General features: G+C 41.4%; 1 protein-coding gene across 1 annotated transcript in view; it reads left to right on the forward strand.

Moving 5' to 3' along the window:
* The first annotated feature begins 5,350 nt into the window (after nt 1-5,350).
* Nucleotides 5,351-20,099, forward strand: part of AAK1 (AP2 associated kinase 1) — a 173,069-nt gene continuing 158,320 nt past the window's right edge. Inside the window, 2 exon segments of the mRNA XM_036028129.1 lie at nt 5,351-5,528; nt 5,848-6,237. Of these exon segments, the coding sequence (XP_035884022.1) occupies nt 6,075-6,237 (163 nt within the window). The 5' untranslated portion in view covers nt 5,351-5,528; nt 5,848-6,074.

A 20,099-nucleotide genomic window follows, 5' to 3' on the forward strand; every position in this document is an offset into this window, starting at 1 on the left:
TCAGAACTAAGCTATGAGGAGATTGTCAACGTATCTGATGAAGAATTTAAAGCCCCGGTAATCAAAATGCTCACAGAACTGATTGAACTTGGTCAAAAAAATGAAAGAACAAATGAAAGATATCCAAAATGAAATAAAGCAAAATATTCAGGGAACCAACAGTGACAGGAAGGAAACCAGGACTCAAAGCAATGATTTGGAACAAAAGGAAGAAATAAACATTCAACCAGATCAGAATGATGAAACAAGAATCCAGAAAAATGAGGAGAGAGGCTAAAGAACCTCTGGGACAACCTTAAACGTTCCAATATCTGAATTATAGGGGGCCAGAAAGAGAAGAACAACAGCAAGAAATTGAAAACTTATTTGAACAAATAATGAAGGAGAACTTCCCCAATCTGGTGAAGGAAACATACTTCTAGGAAGTCCAGGAAGCTCAGAGAATCACAAAGAAGTTGTACCCAAAGAGGAACACACCAAAGCACTTCATCATTAAGTTACCCAAGATTAAAGTTAAAGAGAGAATCCTAAAAGAAGCCAGGGGAAAGGAGAGAGTCACCTACAAAGGGGTGTCCATTAGGATATCAGCTGATTTCTCAAAAGAAACCTTGCAGGCAAGAAGGGTCTGGAAAGAAGTATTAGAAGTCATCAAAGGCAAGGACCTACGTCCAAGATTACTCTATCCATCAAAGCTTTCATTTAAAATAGAAGGGCACAAAAAGTGCTCCCTAGATAAGGTCAAGTTAAAGGAGTTCATCACCAAGCCCTTATATGAAATGTTAAAAGGACTTATTAAGAAAAAGAAGATAAAAAATATGAAGAGTAAAATGGCAACAAATTCACAACTATCAACAAAGAAACCTAAAAGAAAAGAAAAATAACAAAAACTAAGCAAACAGAACAGGAACAGAATCAGAGAAATGGACATCACACAGAGGGATTTCAGTGGGGAGGAGAAAGGGAGGAATAGGGGGAAAAAGGTACAGGGAAGAAGAAACATGGTTAGTAGGCATAAGGTAGATGGAAAGAGATAAAAAACAATGGTATGGGAAACAGAGGACTCAAAGAACTTATATGTACAACCCATGGATGTGGATTAAGGGGTTGGGAATGCTGGAGGGTTGTGGAGGGCACGGCAGAGCGGGGATAGAGGGGGAAATTGAGAAAACTGTAATAGCATAATCAATAAAAAATACTTAAAAAAAAGAAAGAAACATCAACTTGTGGTTGCCTCTCATGTACCCCCTACTGGGGGCCTGGCCTGCAACCTAGGCATGTGACCTGACTGGGAATTGAGCTGGCAATCCTTTAGTTCATAGGCAGGCATTCAATCCACTGAGTCACACCAGCCAGGCCAAAATATTCTTCCTTTTTGTTAACTCATCAGACCTTGCATTATATTTATATTATTTTGATCAGCTGTATGAAACTAATCATGACTAATTGTCATGATAACCAGAAGAGTCAGCCAGAAGAAATTTAACACTTAGAGATTTGTACTTACAGGAAATTAAAAACAAGTTTATGGAGAAATATAATAACACAATCAATGAAAAATTTTAAGCACATGGTTACATTATTTTAGGATAAAGTCCTGTGGGGGATTTAGAAATATGTGTTCTAGGATAAGGGAATTCCTAGGTGTTGGAGAAAAATGTATTTTTAAATGGGTGATTGTATTTATATTCCATCAAATATGTGGTATTTGGTCTCCACTGCATACACTGAAAAAAAAGTGACAGTTTTATTTTTAAATGACAATATTTATAAAATACCATAAATCATATCCCTTGCAATTATTTAGACTCATGATGAAATGTTTGTGTGTCAACTTTAAAACATATGAGGTAATACAGGGTTTTAAAAAGTGAACTTAGTGATTATCTCAGTGAACACATTTGAAAACCAGTGTAATAATTCCCAAGTAAACTATGATATTTCACAGATTCTCCTAGGAGAGGCCCAATGGAAAGACTGTAGATTTCTACTGTGATCGAATCTCTGCTCTCTTGTTAAGCCAAGTCCATCAGCAAAAGAACTATTTGGAAAATATTTGCTGAGAAGCACTTTAAACTCTGGGGTCAATACTGCATTTGATAGTTTATTCAATGGTCATGACCATGCATCGTATTCTAAGACTCCTCATTGATATATGGTTGAGGAGTCGAGCCTGGCTCTCAAAAGATTGTGAAGGCTGGATGTATGATTAAATACCCAACATGGTGTGGGCCTTAATTAAGGTCCTTAATTAATGCTGGTCCCCTTTCCTTTGATTCCTCTAAGGACACAGCACATGGTTTACTGGGACATGATTTAGGCATATTACAGGTCAAATCATTTCCTCCAAACCTAACAAACTATATGCATCCTTCTGCTACAGATAAAATCTTTACTGTTCATCTATAAAATTTGGGATAATAATTTAATAGTATCTACTTTGATATAACATACTAATATCTATGTCAGAGATGTATACATGTGGACTAAACTATATATTAAGCACTTGATACAGTAATTGGCATGTGGGAGATAATAGTAAATGTGAGTTTCCTTTTCCCTTTCTTTAATTGGTATTTATCCATAGTATCTTCTAGACCAAGTTCAAAATCTCACTTAGCCGAGAATACCTCAAATCAATCTTTCCACCTTAATCAGATTGCTGTTTTCTGTGTCACATTTAATTTGAAGTTAATTATTTGGTTTATTTAAGTACTGGTAAGAATATACTCTATATAAACTACTGTATTGAATGTTTAAGGAGGTAAGTAGACCACTGTTCCCTGACCTTGAGGCACTTGGTTGAGGTGATGATACACACAAAAAGTTAAATAGAAATGAAAGGCAGGGTGGGACAAAGTATACAGAAAGTAAATGTGGTAGGAGTTTTGAGATTATAGTGACTGATCTGTTACTATTTTGTTCTTGGGAATTAAAGAATTATTAAGAGTTTATAAGGGAGTTCTAGTTTTATGGCTGAGAAAACTGGACCAGAGATCTATGTAGTGTAAGCACCCAGCTCTGGAGTGGCAAAGGTTTCCTGTCTCCTGGTCCCACGCTGCTAGTAGATGTTTCCAACTATTTTCAAATACATTAATCAGTTTACGTTTGCTCTTTCTAACCAGGCAGTTTCATGTAGCTAGTTAAGCACTGGGTTCTGAAGCCAAAATGTTTGGATTTGAGTCCTGGCCTTGCCAGTTACTATGTGGGTGACTTATCTCTATGCGCCACTTGCCCCATCTATAAAATGAGCATGATAATAGTACCTTTTTTCATAGGGTTGTTGTGAGAGTTAAATAATATATGCAAAGCATTAAAAACTGTTGTTTTGTTATCTTAATTGCTATTAGTCTCTGAGAGAATGGAAGGCAAAAAGTCTAGTCTTCTAATGTTGTTTTCTCTCTTTAGCTTTTTTAATATAACCTCATTTTCTGGTCAAGGCATCCAGGTGGGGTGTTCATAAATACGTGTTATCTAACTTAATCCTATTAGATAAAAACAAGTTTTTATATCTCAGAAGTGAGATTTGGGATTTGTTTCAAGGCTGGCCTAGTCTGGTAACAGAAAAGTCTAGAAAAGTAAAAACTGAGATACCAACAGATTCTAGAACCCAACAGAGCTTCTTTAAAAAAGACAGTCAGGATCATTAGATGCAGAGAAAAATGGAGGTCAAGGAAATCTAATTCTAAATGAGCTTTCCCACATATTTTATGATCTATTCCAAACTTCCTTAGACAGAATCTAGCCTTTTAAGGAAAGTGCAGAGAACATGCCTCCGTGGGCTTGCTTTGAGGGACTGTTTTAGCAGGTGCTGTGTTCTACCCTGGAGGTGGCTGCATGAATTTGTGGATTGCGGTGACAATATTGACTCCCTTCGGAAGAAAAGATGCTGTCTCTACACAGGAAGTTTAACTATAATGGCACTACTTGAAACAAGGAGGAGGAGAAGAGGTAGAAGGAAAAGAGGGAGGAGGAGAAGCAGCAATAACGTCACTGTCAGCCTAGTCACAGCTCAGTTCAATGTTCAGATTAGAAAAAGCAAGCAACATTTTTTTTTTTCCTGGAGCACCCTTCTCTACGCTCCTCAAATACCTGCTGAAAAAAATCTGGGACAAAATATAAGCTAATAGGGCTGCCGCAAAATTAGGGATGGGGAGAGCAAGTGAAGGTGAGAAATAACCTGTATTCAGGAGTTAGAAAAATCATGTTTTTCTTGGGGGGGGGGGAGCTGGGACTTGTCAATCTCCATCTGGAAATCCAGGGATGGAGAAGGGGACCGACCGGCGATGTAAATCTTCTGCATTTGACAGATGCAAATCGCATGGCCTATCCCCCATCCCCGGCACTCAGGCGATATCAGGGTAAAATAAGCATCAAGGGGGGAGAAAAATATATAACAGGTCAGCCTATGGTTCTTGTGTGGGAGGGGGTCAGCATCAGTAAAGGTGGAAGAATTTAGGGTCACCGCCAGCAGACGAACCCCAAAGTTTGGGGTCAGTGCTAAGGGGTCATATTTCCTGATACCCAGTATCTGTCCTGCACACACCTTGTGAGTTTCTCGGTTTGAGTTGTGCCTGTAGATTCTCAGACCGGCCACTGAGTTACTAAGCGTCCTCACAGTGCAAAGCTCAGAGCTGAATGCGGAGCTGGTTCTCAATAACATCTGGGACCAAAGGAGGCTTTTGAGGTTGGGGACAGAAAAGCACTGGTTTCATTTACGTTAGGGTGTGGTCCTTAAATCAACTGCCAGCAAAATTTTTCTGATCACCATTGGGCTTCCACCTTCTGCCCAGGCAGGACTGGCTAGGGGATAAGCGGTTGCGCTGCGTCCTTCAAGTGTCAATCTTGACCCATTTGGAAACCACAAACCCCAGAATCCCTTGTGCCAGGAGTTCAAGCCGCAAATAAGATGGCTCCAGAAGGGTGGAACATGCCGCAGGGTGGAAACCCGAGTCCCTGGCAGTTTTTTTTACCGGATGTATTCAAATAACCGAATCTCCACAAATGCACCACCCCACTAACCACCTTCGAGGACCAGGGGGCCACCGCCACCGCCTTGCTGGCTTCTCCAGGACATCCTGGGAATTGTAGTACAACCGCTGTGCTGCGCTGAACTACCTTTCCCGAGGTGACCTGCGGATTGGGCGAGATCGATGTTCTTTTCCAAAATTCTCTGCACCGAGACCCCCTTTCCCTAGTCCGGTTCTTTCTGACCACCCCTTCCCGCCTGTCGCGACAGAGAGGCGGTGGGAGGTGGGCCCAGGCTTAGCCGGACTACCAGGAGAGGCACTTCCGGCGGCGGTTCACTTCCTGGTTGGGTGGATGGAGCTGAGCGGGAGCGCGCGCGGGGGAGGGGCAGCGGGTCAGTCTCCGCCGGGCGCTTCGAGGATCAGCTGGCGGGCGGGCGGGTGCCGTACACGGCCCCGGCTCTCGCTGCAGCGCCGCCTCCTTTTCCCCCACGCAGGCAGGCCTGGCGGCCGTGACAATGTTGCGGGGCTGGTAGCTGGGCGCCGGTCGTCGAGCCTTCTCAAGTGGGTGCTGCTGGGATGCTGCCTTGAGGGGAGGTGGGGAGACCGGGGAGGAGCGGGACGGATTGGGGGGCAGCAGTGGCCAGCTCAGTCGACGCTGTTCCAGGCGGCCTGAATTCCTCCTTTTTTCTGAGCCCCGGGCACAGGGTCCCGGGTTTGGGGGCCGAGGACGCATTTTCAGCCCCAGGGTTTTTCTCGTTAAGAAAATGCAGCAAGCAAGCATTTCCCCAGGTTGATGGCTTTTGCTCCCTCTAAGACTCAGCAGTTGAATTTTTTAAGTATGTTACTGATTCATCCTGTCTCTCTTCCTCTGTCATCACAGGTTTAAACTTACACGAATCGCTCTTTTGAGGAGGAGGGGACCACCGCGCAATTGACGCGCATATTCCTATAGGCATCCTCCCTCAGCCCCCACCCCCACGGCCGGATTCGGGTGGCTCCTCTCCGAACTGAAATCCGAGAAGAAATCCTTGGATCTCTTGTTTTCTTAAAAAAAAAAAAAAATCTAGAAACTGTCGGTATTTTGCTTTACTGCTTCCTATTCGCAAGATGAAGAAGTTTTTTGACTCCCGGCGAGAGCAAGGCAGCTCTGGCCTGGGCTCCGGCTCCAGCGGAGGAGGGGGCAGCACCTCGGGCCTGGGCAGTGGTTACATCGGAAGGGTCTTTGGCATTGGGCGACAGCAGGTCACTGTGGACGAAGTGTTGGCAGAAGGTACGGTAGGACTCTTAAGTGCGCCGTAAATGAAAATCTTGGGTTGATACAGCACGATTCTGGTTTCTAGTTGTTGAATGTATGAATGGATTTTGACCAGTTGACACTCCCTTCCCCTTCTCGTGCCCTGAGAATCAATGTCCTTGAGAAATTTAAAATTGAGATTTGAAAGTGCCAGGGTTTATGGGGCAGGGGGAGGTTGCTGGACATGTTTACCTCAGTGGTCTTTTATTTTATTTTTAAGAAAACATTGACACACCAAATCTTGAAGATCAGGTGAGAAAAACATAGGTGTGAAAGTATGACTCTTTACATCAAATGTAGGGTGATGGGCTTGTCATTCTCCTAAAACTTGAAATAATTGATGTGAGGGCCGCAGAGGGGTTTCCCCTTCTCTTTCTTCTACCCAACTTTCCCATTGCCATGAGCAGGCAGTGGAAGGAAGAGAGGATTTTCAGAAAATGGAAATGTTTTTCTGAGAGCTAAGTCTCTTGGTGAGTTTGACGAGGTTTCTTGACCCAACTGTAATCAGGTCCCCAGGATGTAGCTAAGATAACAGATATTACATGAAATGAATGTGGTTATTTTGAAATCAGTCAATAGGCCCCTATTCCTTCTATTTCAGGTTGTTGTTTTTTTTTTAATGCTGAAAGAATTACTTGAGAGTGGCATCTGATTTTTTCCTTTTTCTGTATTGGATATGTTATTTAGATCTGCTGTATTTGCTGTGCAAATTCCATATCTAAATCTATATTTTTAGTCCCCAGACCTTCTGGAAATCTTTGCATGCCTTTTTTGGTAACCTTAACCTCGACCTTCATAATTATACCAGACTCATACTTTTTACAGCCCATTGCCTATGTAGTGTGCTTTTATTTTTTTAAAAAGCAGCAATTTCCTTGGCATGAAGCTCTTCAAACTAATTGGATGGGGCCAATCTGCTCTAGGTTGTGTTATCTGCTGCAAGGGGGTGGGGGAAGGGAAGGCCTCTATTGCTGCAAATGTTGGTGGAACTGGGGAAGGAGACTTTTTGTAAGCTAAGGTTGAAGCAAGAGTTCCAACCAGGGCCTGGGAAATGCCTGCGGGCAGGTTGGGAGGAAGAAGAAGCTATGTTTGGCTCTCAGCTTGTCTAAGCAGTGGATTCAGCAGGGCCCAGTGTTCTGGGGTTAGGGTTGAAGCCTTTACTTTAAAAACACTCTTTTTAAAAAGGTCTGAAAATGTCCTTGTGAAATTATTGTTCTTCCATTTTCAGTGCAGCTGTAGCTGGACTTAATCTGGGGCCTGAGTCACTGTCCCTCTGGATCTTTCCACAATTGTGGGCTTTGGTGCAGGATGGGAGATGCTTCTGTGTTGGCTGCCAGATCCGCACCCTTGAGTCTGATCTGTCTCTTTCATCCCTGTGCCAAAGCCCTTGACTGCACTGGGATGGAGAAATGGAGGAGAGTGTGAAAGAGAAATTGGGAGGAATAATGGAGTGCATAGCTCTTTCCATTCCTCTGAATGGCCTCTGCTGACCCAGGAGCATTTTGTTCAGCTCGGATATTGTCTCACTGTAGACAGTATTACCCTAAGTGGTGCCTGTTCTCAGTCTGTGCGATGGGAAAGAGAAAAGGCAAAATTGGTCTTTCTTATCTAGGCTGCTCTCTTCTTCCCCAGAATTCATCCCTGAAAACTGCACATCATGCATTATTTTTAAGTGAAACTTAGGGCTTGTAGCTGTCCATTCATTCATTCATTCATTCAGCAAACAATTGTGGAGTGTCTTTGATGTGCCAGGCACTGTGCTAGGCTCCAGGGATATGATATAGGACTAGATGCTGGAGTTTACAAACTACTTTGAGAGATAGGAAATAGCCAGTTAGAATGAGTGACGTGCTATCATGGAGATAAACTTAGGGTGGCCCCCAATTTTAGAGAGCTGAGAATTGCTTTCTATAGGAAGTGACTGGCTAAAGAATGAGTAGGAGTTACCTAGGTATTGTGAATCATAGACAAAGACTCAGAGTAATAAGAGAGAGTCTCATGTAAGACCAGGTCTGTCAATATTGCCCTCTATGGTTTTTTGAGTAGAACTGAGTTTGAAAATGTGACCCTTAGACATGTGGCTATGTAGGAGCCAGTATACAAAGTATTTGTAGCACTTACCAAATACAAAGGCATCACTAAGTTCTTGAGAGGGACATGGGGAGCTCTAAAGTGTAATGTCTGCCTTTAAGGAGCTGTCAGTGAATTTGGGAACACAAAGCAAACATTCACACATACAACAGCATGGTTACCAGCCCTGTGAAGCCAGGCATAACTAGGTTCAAATTCTGGACCTGTTCTTTACTAGCTGTGAAACCTTAGGTAAGACATTTTAAACCTTTCTTGAATCTCTGTTTTCCTGTGGGCAGATCTTAAACCATAGAGCCTGGATCAGGAGCAATATCTGGGAGCTTGCAAATGCTCAGGCCCATTCCACAAACCATGGGTATAGGGCTTTAACAAGTTCCTGGAGTGATTCTGATGCAAGTTAAAGTTTAAGAACCACTGTCCTGTGGAGTGGTCTTGAAGATGATATGAGGCAATGAATATAAATTATTTAACATTTGTTTCAGGTGTTCAGTAAATGGTAGCCCTTATTTACCAGCACCATTACATCATACATATAGTTAAATGGAAGTGAGAGTGGCAATGTGAAGGCTAGTGTGGCTACAGGAATCTTCAGGAATTTTTCCCCCCATTGTGGGCGGACAGAGCCAGGTGTTCTTTGCAGAAGTCTCATCAGCTCCTTGAAGGGTCAACAGGAGTTCTGGATAGTCATGTTCCTTCCTGGACCCTCTTCTGTTTGAGGTGTCAGGTGCTGACCTGGCTACCAGTCCCAGCCAGAATTGCCTAGGGTTGATGAGAGTTGTGCAGCAAGTGCCCAGGGCAATAGCCAGGCAGTTCAGGGAGGGATGGCGTGGTGGGTTTCAAACACAGACTTTATTACCTCCATATCCCACCAATCATCCCTTTTTCCCTAATGTGGGTGTTGGTCTATGCTTTATAGTGAGGAATTGCAAGCACCCTGAGGAGGAGGTATTGAAGTAAGACAGGAGAGTGCCTGGCCTGCCATCAGCAACATCAGCTCTGCTTGCCTAGTTGCACTGACTAGTCTAGAGGGGGCTTGTTTGTCTTGGGGAAATGAAGGTTCTGAGTCATGAGTTCAGAGGAATATGGCTATCTCTAGGCTGGGTGCAAGGGAGGATATTTTTTCTTTAGCTTCCTCAGCAAAGATGCCAGAACAAGAGGCTAAATCATGTCTGATGTAATAGGCATGTGAAGTTAAGGGAAGATTTGGTGTAAGCTTCCAGAATGAGTTCAGTGGGAAAATTGGAGCAATGCTTAAAGAGGACTGAGAAGCTCTGCTTTTATCATACCCCACCTTAGCTATATGAGGCCTTATATAGCTATAAGGCCTTATATGAGGCCTTTACTAAACCATAAGTAAATGTTTGTTGAATACCTACTGTGTTCCAGACAACATTCCACACTGTTTCAGTTCTATATACGGTGGACAAGGTGGCCCTTTAGAACAGTTTCTCACCTGCACCAAAGGAATCGAGGTCTAGGGCTAATGAGAACTACTGAGTTAAGTCTTCAAATCAGTAAACTCTGACAGTTTCTTCTACCTACAGCACAAGAGAGTGAGGTTTAAAAATGTTTGTGAAACTAGCTAAAAAATCAAATGTACATACATGATGTATGTATAACATGGTGGTGGTATCAATATACTGCATGCATGTATTCATTTAGCGTATGTTTGTTAGTGCCTTCTTTATGGCGGGCACTGTATTAGATCAGAGCTATAAGATGAGTGGGATTTGGGCTCAGCTCTTATGGAACTCACAGACCAACAAATAACCGTAAGGTAAGTGTCCAGCACTTAGCATGGCCCTTGGTGGACAGTAGGTGTTAAAGAGACCATATGAGACGATAAAGAGAAAGGGCCTGGGGGTGAGGATTTATAGATGAAGTGCTCTTTGAATAGGAATGGAAATTGCCCAGCAGATGTTCCAGATGAGGGTTACCTTTACCTGAGGTCTTGTAAGCAGAGAGAACAGCATACGTGAAAGTGTGGAGTGGTGAAGCTGTACTCATAAGTTCTGGGAATACTGACTGATTTAGTGTTATCATTTTGGTTAGTACAAGTTTCCCTTCAGCATCAAGGAAAGAAGAATGTGGAATGGTACAAGGAAATAATTTTATAATTTGTTCCCTGGATGTGCTTGCTGCTCACTTTCTTCAGTGGCCCTGGGCCTTTTGAGTAGCGATTAAATAGGTATTCACTAAGCACTTGGGGCAAGGGAGTGGCTAGTGTCTGGGGAAGGAGTGGTCCTGAAGGTTCAAAGAAAAGCAGAAAGCTTAAAGCGGAAGCAGGTAGGGAGTGAGACCACTGTTTCAGGAAGGAGTTGCCAGGGGAGATAATGAGGATGTTTGACCACAACAGAGGGTATGTTGGAGAGAAAAGAAAAGGAAATAAGGTTATGGAGAGCTTTAGTACCAGGCAGAGAGGTGAGTTAAAAGTACCTGAGGTCTTTTCTTGATGCAAAACCAATTTGATGCCTCCCACTTCAGATGTCTGCCTGCTGGGAAGTCTGGTTTGTCAGCGGCAACTGCAGATTTTCAGGGGGTGGTTTGTGAATGGTGTCTTCTTCCTGGCTTCAGGCATGAGGACAGTTATAGCTTTGCTAAATATAGCCAAATCTAGAATTCAGAAGTGAAATCTAGAATAAGCAATTGCATGGTCTTTCCTTTGGTCTTCCTAACAAAGTCATGCTCATTTAATGACAGAAAAGGGAGAGACAGTTTCACGTGGGTTTTGAGTGGGAGAGTATGGAGGAGGCATACACTCATACCTCAGTAGCTGAAACTGCATGTAGGATACACAGGAAAAGCTTGATAAATATTAATAAAGTACACATGAAAAACATTACTGCATCAGAGCAGTCATTTTAGCTAGTAATATTTGACAGTTGACACTTCATACAGGGGACTAACACCATCTACCTTCATCTTGTACTCTTCAGAGGGTAAGCACTTCCTGAGCCTGTTTAAGAAATAACTGTGACATCTGCATCTGAAAGAGCCAAACAATGATAATAATAGAAGTGGTATTGTCTACTGAAGTAGAACGTAGCACTTTGAAGTAGCAAAGAGTAACTTTTAGTCTACTTTTCTGGAGTCATTTTTTGGTGCAGGGGAAGGAACTACTGCAGGATAAATTGGGAGATTATGGTTTGTTGGTTCATTCATTGCCATATTCAGTAACTGTTATTGAGTACTCACTAAGTGTGGGATATCAATGCAATGATAAGTAAGACACACTCTGCCTTGAGCTCACAGTTGTTGAACTTCAGACATATGAACAAATAGCTCTAAGGATGTAAAAGGCCTAGGAGAACAGACATGAGGGAGCAATTAATTTTATGGGGTGAGGAGTAGTCAAGGAAAGCTAAAGAAGGGTGATATTTGAGGTATGTCTTCAAAAGCAAGAACTTATTGCCCTGGCTGATGTGGCTCAGTTGGAGTGTTATCCCAACCGAAAGGTTGTGGGTTCATTTCTGGTCAGGGCACATACCTAGATTGTGGGTTCAATCCCTGGTTCCAGCACATACAACCCCCAGTCTGGGATCGTATAGGAAGCAACCAATTGATATTTCTCCCTCACATCAATGTTTCTCTTCCTTCCTCTCTTTTTAGAAGCAGTGAAAAAAATGTCCTTGGGTGAGAATTAAAACAAAGCAAAATAAAACAAACAAACAAACAACACAAACCAGGAACTTATTACTAGGTCGACAAGGTTGAAAGAACATTCTAGGCAGAGAGAACAGCACGGCCAAAGAAACAGAAGCAGAAAGTGTGCTCACTGCTTGCTGGGGGCTGTATGTTTTGAGATGACCTTTCCTTTGGTCCAGAACTGTGCCGTACAATAAAGTAGTCAAGCTACACCAATGACTATATAAATTTAAGTCATCTTGCCATGCCAAACTGAGAAGATATAGGAGACTTGACTCTTGCCTTCCTAATTGACATGATAACCAACACACAAGACAATAGCTATTGAAATGCTGGAGTGTGTGGTATAGTCTCAAATCCTGGAAAGACTGATTGAGGAGAAGGAAGTCAGGGAGGACTGAAATGGTTAGGAAAGATTTTGTGAAGATGGCTTGTTCTTACCCATCTTAAGGCTCTTAAAAGAGTTTCTTCTCTGGAACCTCTTCTTTGAAGAACTTTGTTTTAGGGATCATACCGAGTTCAGCATGTTTGCATATAATATATTCTTAGTAAAACTGAAGTAAATATTGCAACATTTTTGGTCTCTTTTGAGGAACAAAATTACCTCCATAGTAAATCATATGTTCTGTGTTTATACCCAAACAGAAAAAGCCTTTTCATTCTGTGTGATTTTTTTAATCACTTGGGAGTAATGAATATTAGCATATTCAGGTAGTACTGGCTACAGAATTCTGTGCCTACTTACTCCCTCCATTATTATCTTTATTACTATTTGTCTTTTATCTTTATTGTTATTTAGCCTATTATGTATACTTTAAACCACCTCAGTTCTATAGCCAATTGTTAGGATAAAGGAGTCCGATGAGTGAGACTCCCACTTTGGCAGAGGGCGAGTTCCTCAAGTTGGAACAAAGTTGAAAGAGTAAACATCTGGAATTTTATTTGAGGTCTGCTGTATGTGAATGAGCTTGAGCTGGTCAGTTTTCTCCTTGGGCTCTGAGTTAAGCTTGGCATATAATGGATGGCAATGCCAATTGAAGCTTTGTTATTTGTGATATCCGAAGAACCAAGAGATTATTGGATGAAAGAGTTTATGGCATCCCTATATTTTTATAATAGAAGGCCAAGCATAGCATTGATATTAGATTAGCATTTGTAGTTAAAATGATCTCCCATAATGATGCCTTTCATCTAGGACTTGAACCTTGGAGAAAGCAGTATAATGCCATGCAATCTGTTGCCTGTTTTTAAGGATGCTTGCAGTTCTTGTGCTGGGAGCTTTAGGATGAAAGAAAGACGCTTGTGCCTCTGGTACTGAGCATGAATTTGAGAACAAAATGGAGAGTTTATTACCTTTTGGGGACAGGAAGAAAGAAGAGGACTCGGGGCTCATCAGTTGGGCCCTTCTGGGAGGAGTGGGGCCTGAGCTACAATATACGGAGGTGGCAGGATTCCTGCTGGTACCCTTAAGTCATCATTTTCCCTGGTCAGTGAATCTTCTTGGTTCAGGAAGTAATGATTATCTTACAGGTTTGTTAGACTTGTTTAATTTCCCATGTGGGTCACCTACCCTGTTCTTCGGATCTTTGTTCTCTACTATTTTTAGAAGTCTGGGAATCTTGGTGGACATGAGGAGGGCAGCGTTGGAAGAAATAATTGTATCTGGCATTTTGGCTATGAAAAAAGGCTTGGTTTGACAAGAAGGTGTAACTCAGTAATGGCTGGGGGAAACCTGATATCTAGTACTGTTTTTCTCCCCCTGTACCTCTGGGATAAAGGGAGCACTATGATGTTCTCCCCAGGAGATGACTTTCAAGGTTAGTGCTATTTATGGTGGTTTAAAAGCAAGGGATTTGGAGGTAGGCAGCCCTTGCCTTGAACCCTGGACCTGTCCCTGTGATGTTGGGCAACTTACAAAGATCCAAGCTTCTTATTTATAAAATGTAGATAATATTTGTGGTTTTAGGGATTAGAACCACAGTTGGAGTGTCATCCCAACCAAAAGGTTGTGGGTTCATTTCTAGTCAGGGCACATACCTCAATTGCGGGTTCAATCCCTGGTTCCAGCACATACAACCCCCAGTCTGGGATCGTATGGGAGGCAACCAATTGTTAGGATAAAGGAGTCCTAACAATTTGCATATATTTTGCATAAAATTATGCAAAAACACTTAGTGTAGTGCCTAGCATATATTGTAGTTAGCAGTCTGTAAATGGTAACTTTTAAAATTTTTTAAAAAAGATTTTATATATTTATTTTTCAGAGAGAGGGGAAGGGAAGGAGAAAGAGGGGGAGAGAAACAGTGATGTGTGAGGAAATAGTGATCAGTTGTCTCTTGCACTTCCCCAACTAGGGACCTGGCCCATAACCCAAACATGTGCCCTGACTGGGAATTGAACTGGCAGCCTTTTGGTTTGCAGGCTAGCACTCCATCCACTGAGGCACACCAGCAAGGGCTGAATTTTGTTTTAATCAGGCAATATTTGTTTTGCTGTTTGTATAAACTGGAGGAATTAGAGTCCTGGTGATTGAAGATAGATAGGTAGATATAGATATATATATTTAAAATTTCAGAGTACCTACCAACCCCAGGATGAGGAATAAAGAGAAGATAGAGAATCTCAGATAGATATTGTGGTTTGATTTTTTTCCTGCTTGAAAGCCATCTGTATTAGGAAAATTTCCCCTGTCAAGTTGCTATTAGTTTTGACGGGTCTCTCTGCCCCGGAGGAATGCCTGACCCCAGCTGCCTATCCAGCTTTAAGTCCTTCTGCTCGAACTCAGGTCCCTTGTTTCATTTAGGCCTGTGCACTCCTCATCTCCCATTTACCAAGGATTTAGTTCTTTCCGATGCTTTACTCATATTGTTCCCTTTACCTAGATATCCTCCCCGTCCCCACCCACCTATCTTAATCCCACCTAACCTTTGTCCTACCTAACCCTAGTATTCACCACACCTACCAAAGTGGGGCATCTCTCCTGTCCTCTGCTGCCTGTCGTTCTTGCTGGCTATGTTGACTGTTTTGGGTCCATAATTTCAGTTTTGTTTTGCTCCTTAGCATCTACTTGTTTTGTATCTACTTTGTATCATTTGTATCTACTTTCCAGGGTTAGATACAAGTGTTTCTTCCAGGCAGGGTGTAAACCTTAGGTTTACTTTGTATCCAGTCCAGGACTCTTAAATTTGAACAGGTCAACAGTGGGTACTGGGGAATAAATTAAATGAATAACACAACAAATCAGTACTAATTCAGATTCACTGCCCAGGCACTACATACCAGACAAATTTGAAATCCACAGACCTCTCTTATCTTTATTTTGATAATATAATGGATTTATGTTTGGGACCTTATTACAATAATAAGAACTATTGAATCTTTTAGGTTTTTGGTAAATTTGAAAATGACAAGTTCAAAGCTAAGTGAAATACCTCCCAGAAAACCATATCATTTTTTTTATTGATTAGCTTCAGTTGTGGGTTACTAATACTATCAATCTCAAAGGTAGCAATACAAGGTATAAGTATCTTAACTATATAAAGGAATTCTAAAACTGTTCAAATGCTGTATTGTGAAGATGAAGAAGATTAGGTCAGGTATCAAAACCTCAGATATTTTCTAGCTTGTGATGGTTGTTGGCCCACAGTAAATTAGGGCAGTGATTTTGCAACTTATATTTGGGGCAGTGAGTATGGGAGCAGAGTACAGTTAGGAGGGGACTGTGTAATTTGAAAAGCATGGATAAACTCTCATCCAGCAAGGAAAGAAGGGAACTTTAAAGAGGAGGGGGAATGATGGTATACCTTCTTAAGAGGCAAATATTGTAGACTTAAGGGGGTAGGCTAGGGAGAGGACATGAGATTTTTATAATTATCAAGGAGGATTTGGTTTTTAAAAGGTTCATAAGTATGGCTCTAGCAGCTCAGTTATAAATTGACTCTAGAAAGGTGATGTCCAAACTGATCACTGAATATAGCACTTGGACTATAGATAGGCACCTATTTCTCCCTGTTCTTGCTAATTTCAGAAAGGTCAAATGAAAAGAGGGATCAACAGTATATTATGCTTCGTAGTTTGGCCTGTGAGCTCTGTGACCTTGTCGGAAGGTCACCTCTTGGTGGCTCTTTGATCAATGATGAGAATTCACTTGAAAGAAGTTGCTTTTAAATAATACAGAATTTCCCAGAATATGAAGTATTTCTTTTTCTTTTAAAATCACAGTTTTAGAATACTCATATGTTATGTTAATAATAACAAATGGGTTAAGTGCCTGTCTACCTACTCAGCAATTCTGGCATTGATTTTAAGGTGATATGATGGAATAATGTCCAAGTCCATACATTCGAGTTCAGTTCCTAGGGTTTGATCATGGAATATGAGTAAACAGCTCAAGGAAGTAGATTGTCTGGTCTCCTCAGTGATCTTGGACACATCATTTTCCTCCTCTGAGCATGTTTTTCCTTAAATAAGGAGATCACTGGGTCATCTTGAAGATCTTTTCTAAGTCAGATATGATTTTTAAGTTGTATAGTTTCTGTTGAGACCATTTGGGAGGGACCATCAGGGTTGGTTTGATTAGGTTGAAGCGTTAGACTTGTGTAGCTGGGCCTAAGGCAACACACCTGAGATGGATTGTTAACCTGGGCCTGTGTATGAGCCGTAATGGGAGGTGTCATTATCATGGGAGATGAAGGATTCCATTCCTTTTTTGCTTGGCTTCTTTCATATCTTCCCCTTCCACTGGAAAAATCAGTGTTAATAATTAGATGTTGGGGGTGAGAGTAATGTTGGACTTCTGGCTTCAGTGACTGGGTAGATGGTGGTATCAATAAAAAGAAAGAAAGAACAGTGTACGAGGGAAAGAGAATACTTTCGTTTTGGACTTTTAACCATGAAGCACCAATGGAAATCCAATGTGGATATATATAGTTCAGGACACTGTTGGATAGGACTGGCCTAGATTTGAGAGAAAAGTTTGGTGGGAATTGTCTTGTAAGTGTGTGGTATTAATGAAAACAAATGAAATGAGATATCTCAAGGAGACCATGTGGAAGAAGAGAGAAGCAGCTGTGGGTAGATTTCTTGGGATCATCAGTGTATGAGGGGCAGGTGGAGGAAGAGGAGCACGCCTAGAAAAAAACCCAGACTCCTCACTCTGACCTGCAATGCCTGCAAGAGCTTGTATCTCTCCTCACCTCAGCCAGTATGCTTCTTCGCCACAATGATTCATCTCTGTCTTTTTCAGCACTTAACATTATTTCCTCTTTAGTGTCTTGGGCTTAGCTAGTCCCTTTGTCTGGGATGTTCTTCCTCCTGCTCTTTCTGTGGTTGGTTTCTGATTCTGGCCATTCAGATCATAGTTAAATCTTACCTCAGAAGAGACTTCCTTGACTATCCAATATGAGGAACCCATAATGTTTCATTTTGCCAGGTAGCATGTGTCAAATAATTTTTCAGCTCATTGTTTCTCTCTCTCTGCAAGAATTTCACTTTCCTGAAAGCAGAAATGTTGACTCACTTGTTTATCGCTATATCCCCAGTGTCTAGTGTGGTGCCATTTGAGGAGCTCAGTGAAAACCAGTTGAATGAATGAGTGAGCACATAAGAGGGCAAAAGGAATAATCAAAGATATAGATGTAGAATCAGGAGACAGGGAGTGATGAAAATGAATATTAAGTAGATTTAAAAGAAGGAGGGGTGGATACTTTGGGGGGTTAAAAATCAGAAAGGGTTATTGGATTTGGAAATAGAGAGATCATTCATGAGTTTTGTTAAAGCAGTTTAAGGGAAGCAATGGAGTAGAGTCCAGGTGGCAGTGAAATGAGTGAATGGGAAGTGATATAGATGCTGACTGAGGGAGGAATTTGTTATTTTTAATGGTGGAAGGGTCTTGAGTACATGAAGCAGAGGAAGAGGTTAGAGATGTATAGTACAGGGGGGATTCTTGATGGAATGATGCTGAGGAGGTGATGGCAGGTTATGGATGGAATCATGAACACAGGTGAAGGACATGACTTTGGACAGGAGGAAGAGCACTTTATTAAGTGACCTGGAAGGAAGAGGAGAAAGAATGGGTTCAGGAACAAAACTGGTGGGGTTTGGCAAGTTGAGGGAGATCTTGCTTCACAGCTTCTGTTTTCTATTGAATGCTGTGGGCTGGGAGTTAAGGTGGGGTTTAAAGAGAGTAGGGAAGGATGTGGAAGAGTTCCTTAGGTTTAAGGAGAGGACTGACAAAGATAAAATTGGCTTGGTCATATGGAGAGCCCATTTGAGATGACTTTTCGTGGAAAGAGGTTTCCCTGACCCCCAAGGGTTTATCAACTTTGAAAAATACACTATTTTGGATAAGACTTATTCTGAAATACATGACATATTTCTTGTCTTCTAGATTATGAGACAGCATAATATAGGTGGAAAGTACTCCTGATATGAACCTCTCTGGTGACCACCATGCCCTGTTCTCTGGACAAATTGCTTCCCAACTCTGTCTATCAGGTTTCTTGTCTGTGAAATGAAGACTAGATGATTGTGAAGTTGCTCTTAACATTAAATTCTTTTATTTCTCGAATGCACTATTGTTAGAATGTTATTGTTTTGTTAGAGATTGAGTAAGATCTTTGCTTGATAAGAGTTAAGAGAGTTGGCTCCTGAATAAAATACCCTTGGGTTACTATGCTTTTTGAATTTCATGTTTGTGTTTTATAATGTCTTCTGGTTCCATTCTTACGAGACTGTCAGCTGTCACTTCTTGCTGTTATCCGTGAGCCTTCCTGAATCAGTGCCTCTGATTTGCCACAATTAATCTATGGATTTGAAACTAGCTGTGTAAGCTTGTTAGAACTGTGTGTAATAGTAGAGGCTTTTAGTGAGAGTTTGAGGGTCTCATCTATGATTAAAGTACATGAGCTGCTGAGCATGTGCTTTATGTCTCTTGTTGGCACAGAAGCCAGTTTCTTACACATCCTGTTTTAGAAAGGTTGAGTTCTGAAAAGATAATGAGTTACCATTTAATATTTATTATTAATTGTGTTTATAACCATTTGTGTGAAAAGTTGAGTATCACTGCCATAGAGACTTAACCTGTTTCCATTTTTTATTTTGCACACTGTCCTTTCTCTTACTTTCTGATCCTGCCCTCCTCAGTCTCTTCTGCACACTTTTAATATAAGGCAATATTCTGGGCACCACTATAATATCATTTTAACCATTTGATTTATGTTTTTTGAGACCACAGAGAAGTTCCCAGGATAATAATCTGCTGTTTAATGCTATATATGTTTCACTGTCAATAAGGGCCCTGCTGGACACTCTCAGGTGGTATTTGGGGTTAGGGCCTGGAATACTTGAAACAATGAAATGAATGCTAGTCCATATATAACCTTTGGCTGATAGGGAAGAAAGCAATCAAGAAATCTTTTTTAAATTTTAATTTTAGTTTTTTATTTTTTTAAAGTGTGTTTTATTGATTGTGCTATTACATCTGTCCCAATTTTTTTTCTACGCTCTATTCTCCTCTGCCCTGCATTGCCACTCCCACTCTCATTCCCCACTTAGTTCATGTCCATGGGTCATACATATAAGTTTTTTGGCTTCTCCATTTCCTATACTATTCTTACCACCCCCGCTGTCTATTTTCTACCTACCATTTATGCTTCTTATTTCTGTATCTTTTCCCCTATTCTCCCCCCTTCACCTCCCCACTGATAACCCTCCATGTGATCTCCATTTCTGTGAATTTGTTCCTGTTCTAGTTGTTTGCTTAGTTTGTTTTTGTTTTTTTGAATCTCAGTTGTTGATAGTTATTTGTTGTCATTTTATTGTTCATATTTTTGGTCATCATCTGTTTCTTAGATATCTCCTTTTAACATTTCATATAGCAAGGACTTGGTGATGATGAACTTCTTTAACTTGACCTTATCTGGGAAGCACTTTATCTGCCCTTCCATTCTAAATGAAAGCTTTACTGGATAGAGTAATCTTGGGTGGAGGTCCATGCCTTTCATGGACTTTGAATACTTTGAATACTTCTTGAATACTTTGAATACTTTGAATACTGACTTTGAATACTTCTCGCCAGCTCCTTCTTGCCTGAAGGGTTTTTA

This window comes from Phyllostomus discolor, chromosome 6, assembly GCF_004126475.2.
Source record: "Phyllostomus discolor isolate MPI-MPIP mPhyDis1 chromosome 6, mPhyDis1.pri.v3, whole genome shotgun sequence".
Classification (NCBI taxonomy): Eukaryota; Metazoa; Chordata; class Mammalia; order Chiroptera; family Phyllostomidae; genus Phyllostomus; species Phyllostomus discolor.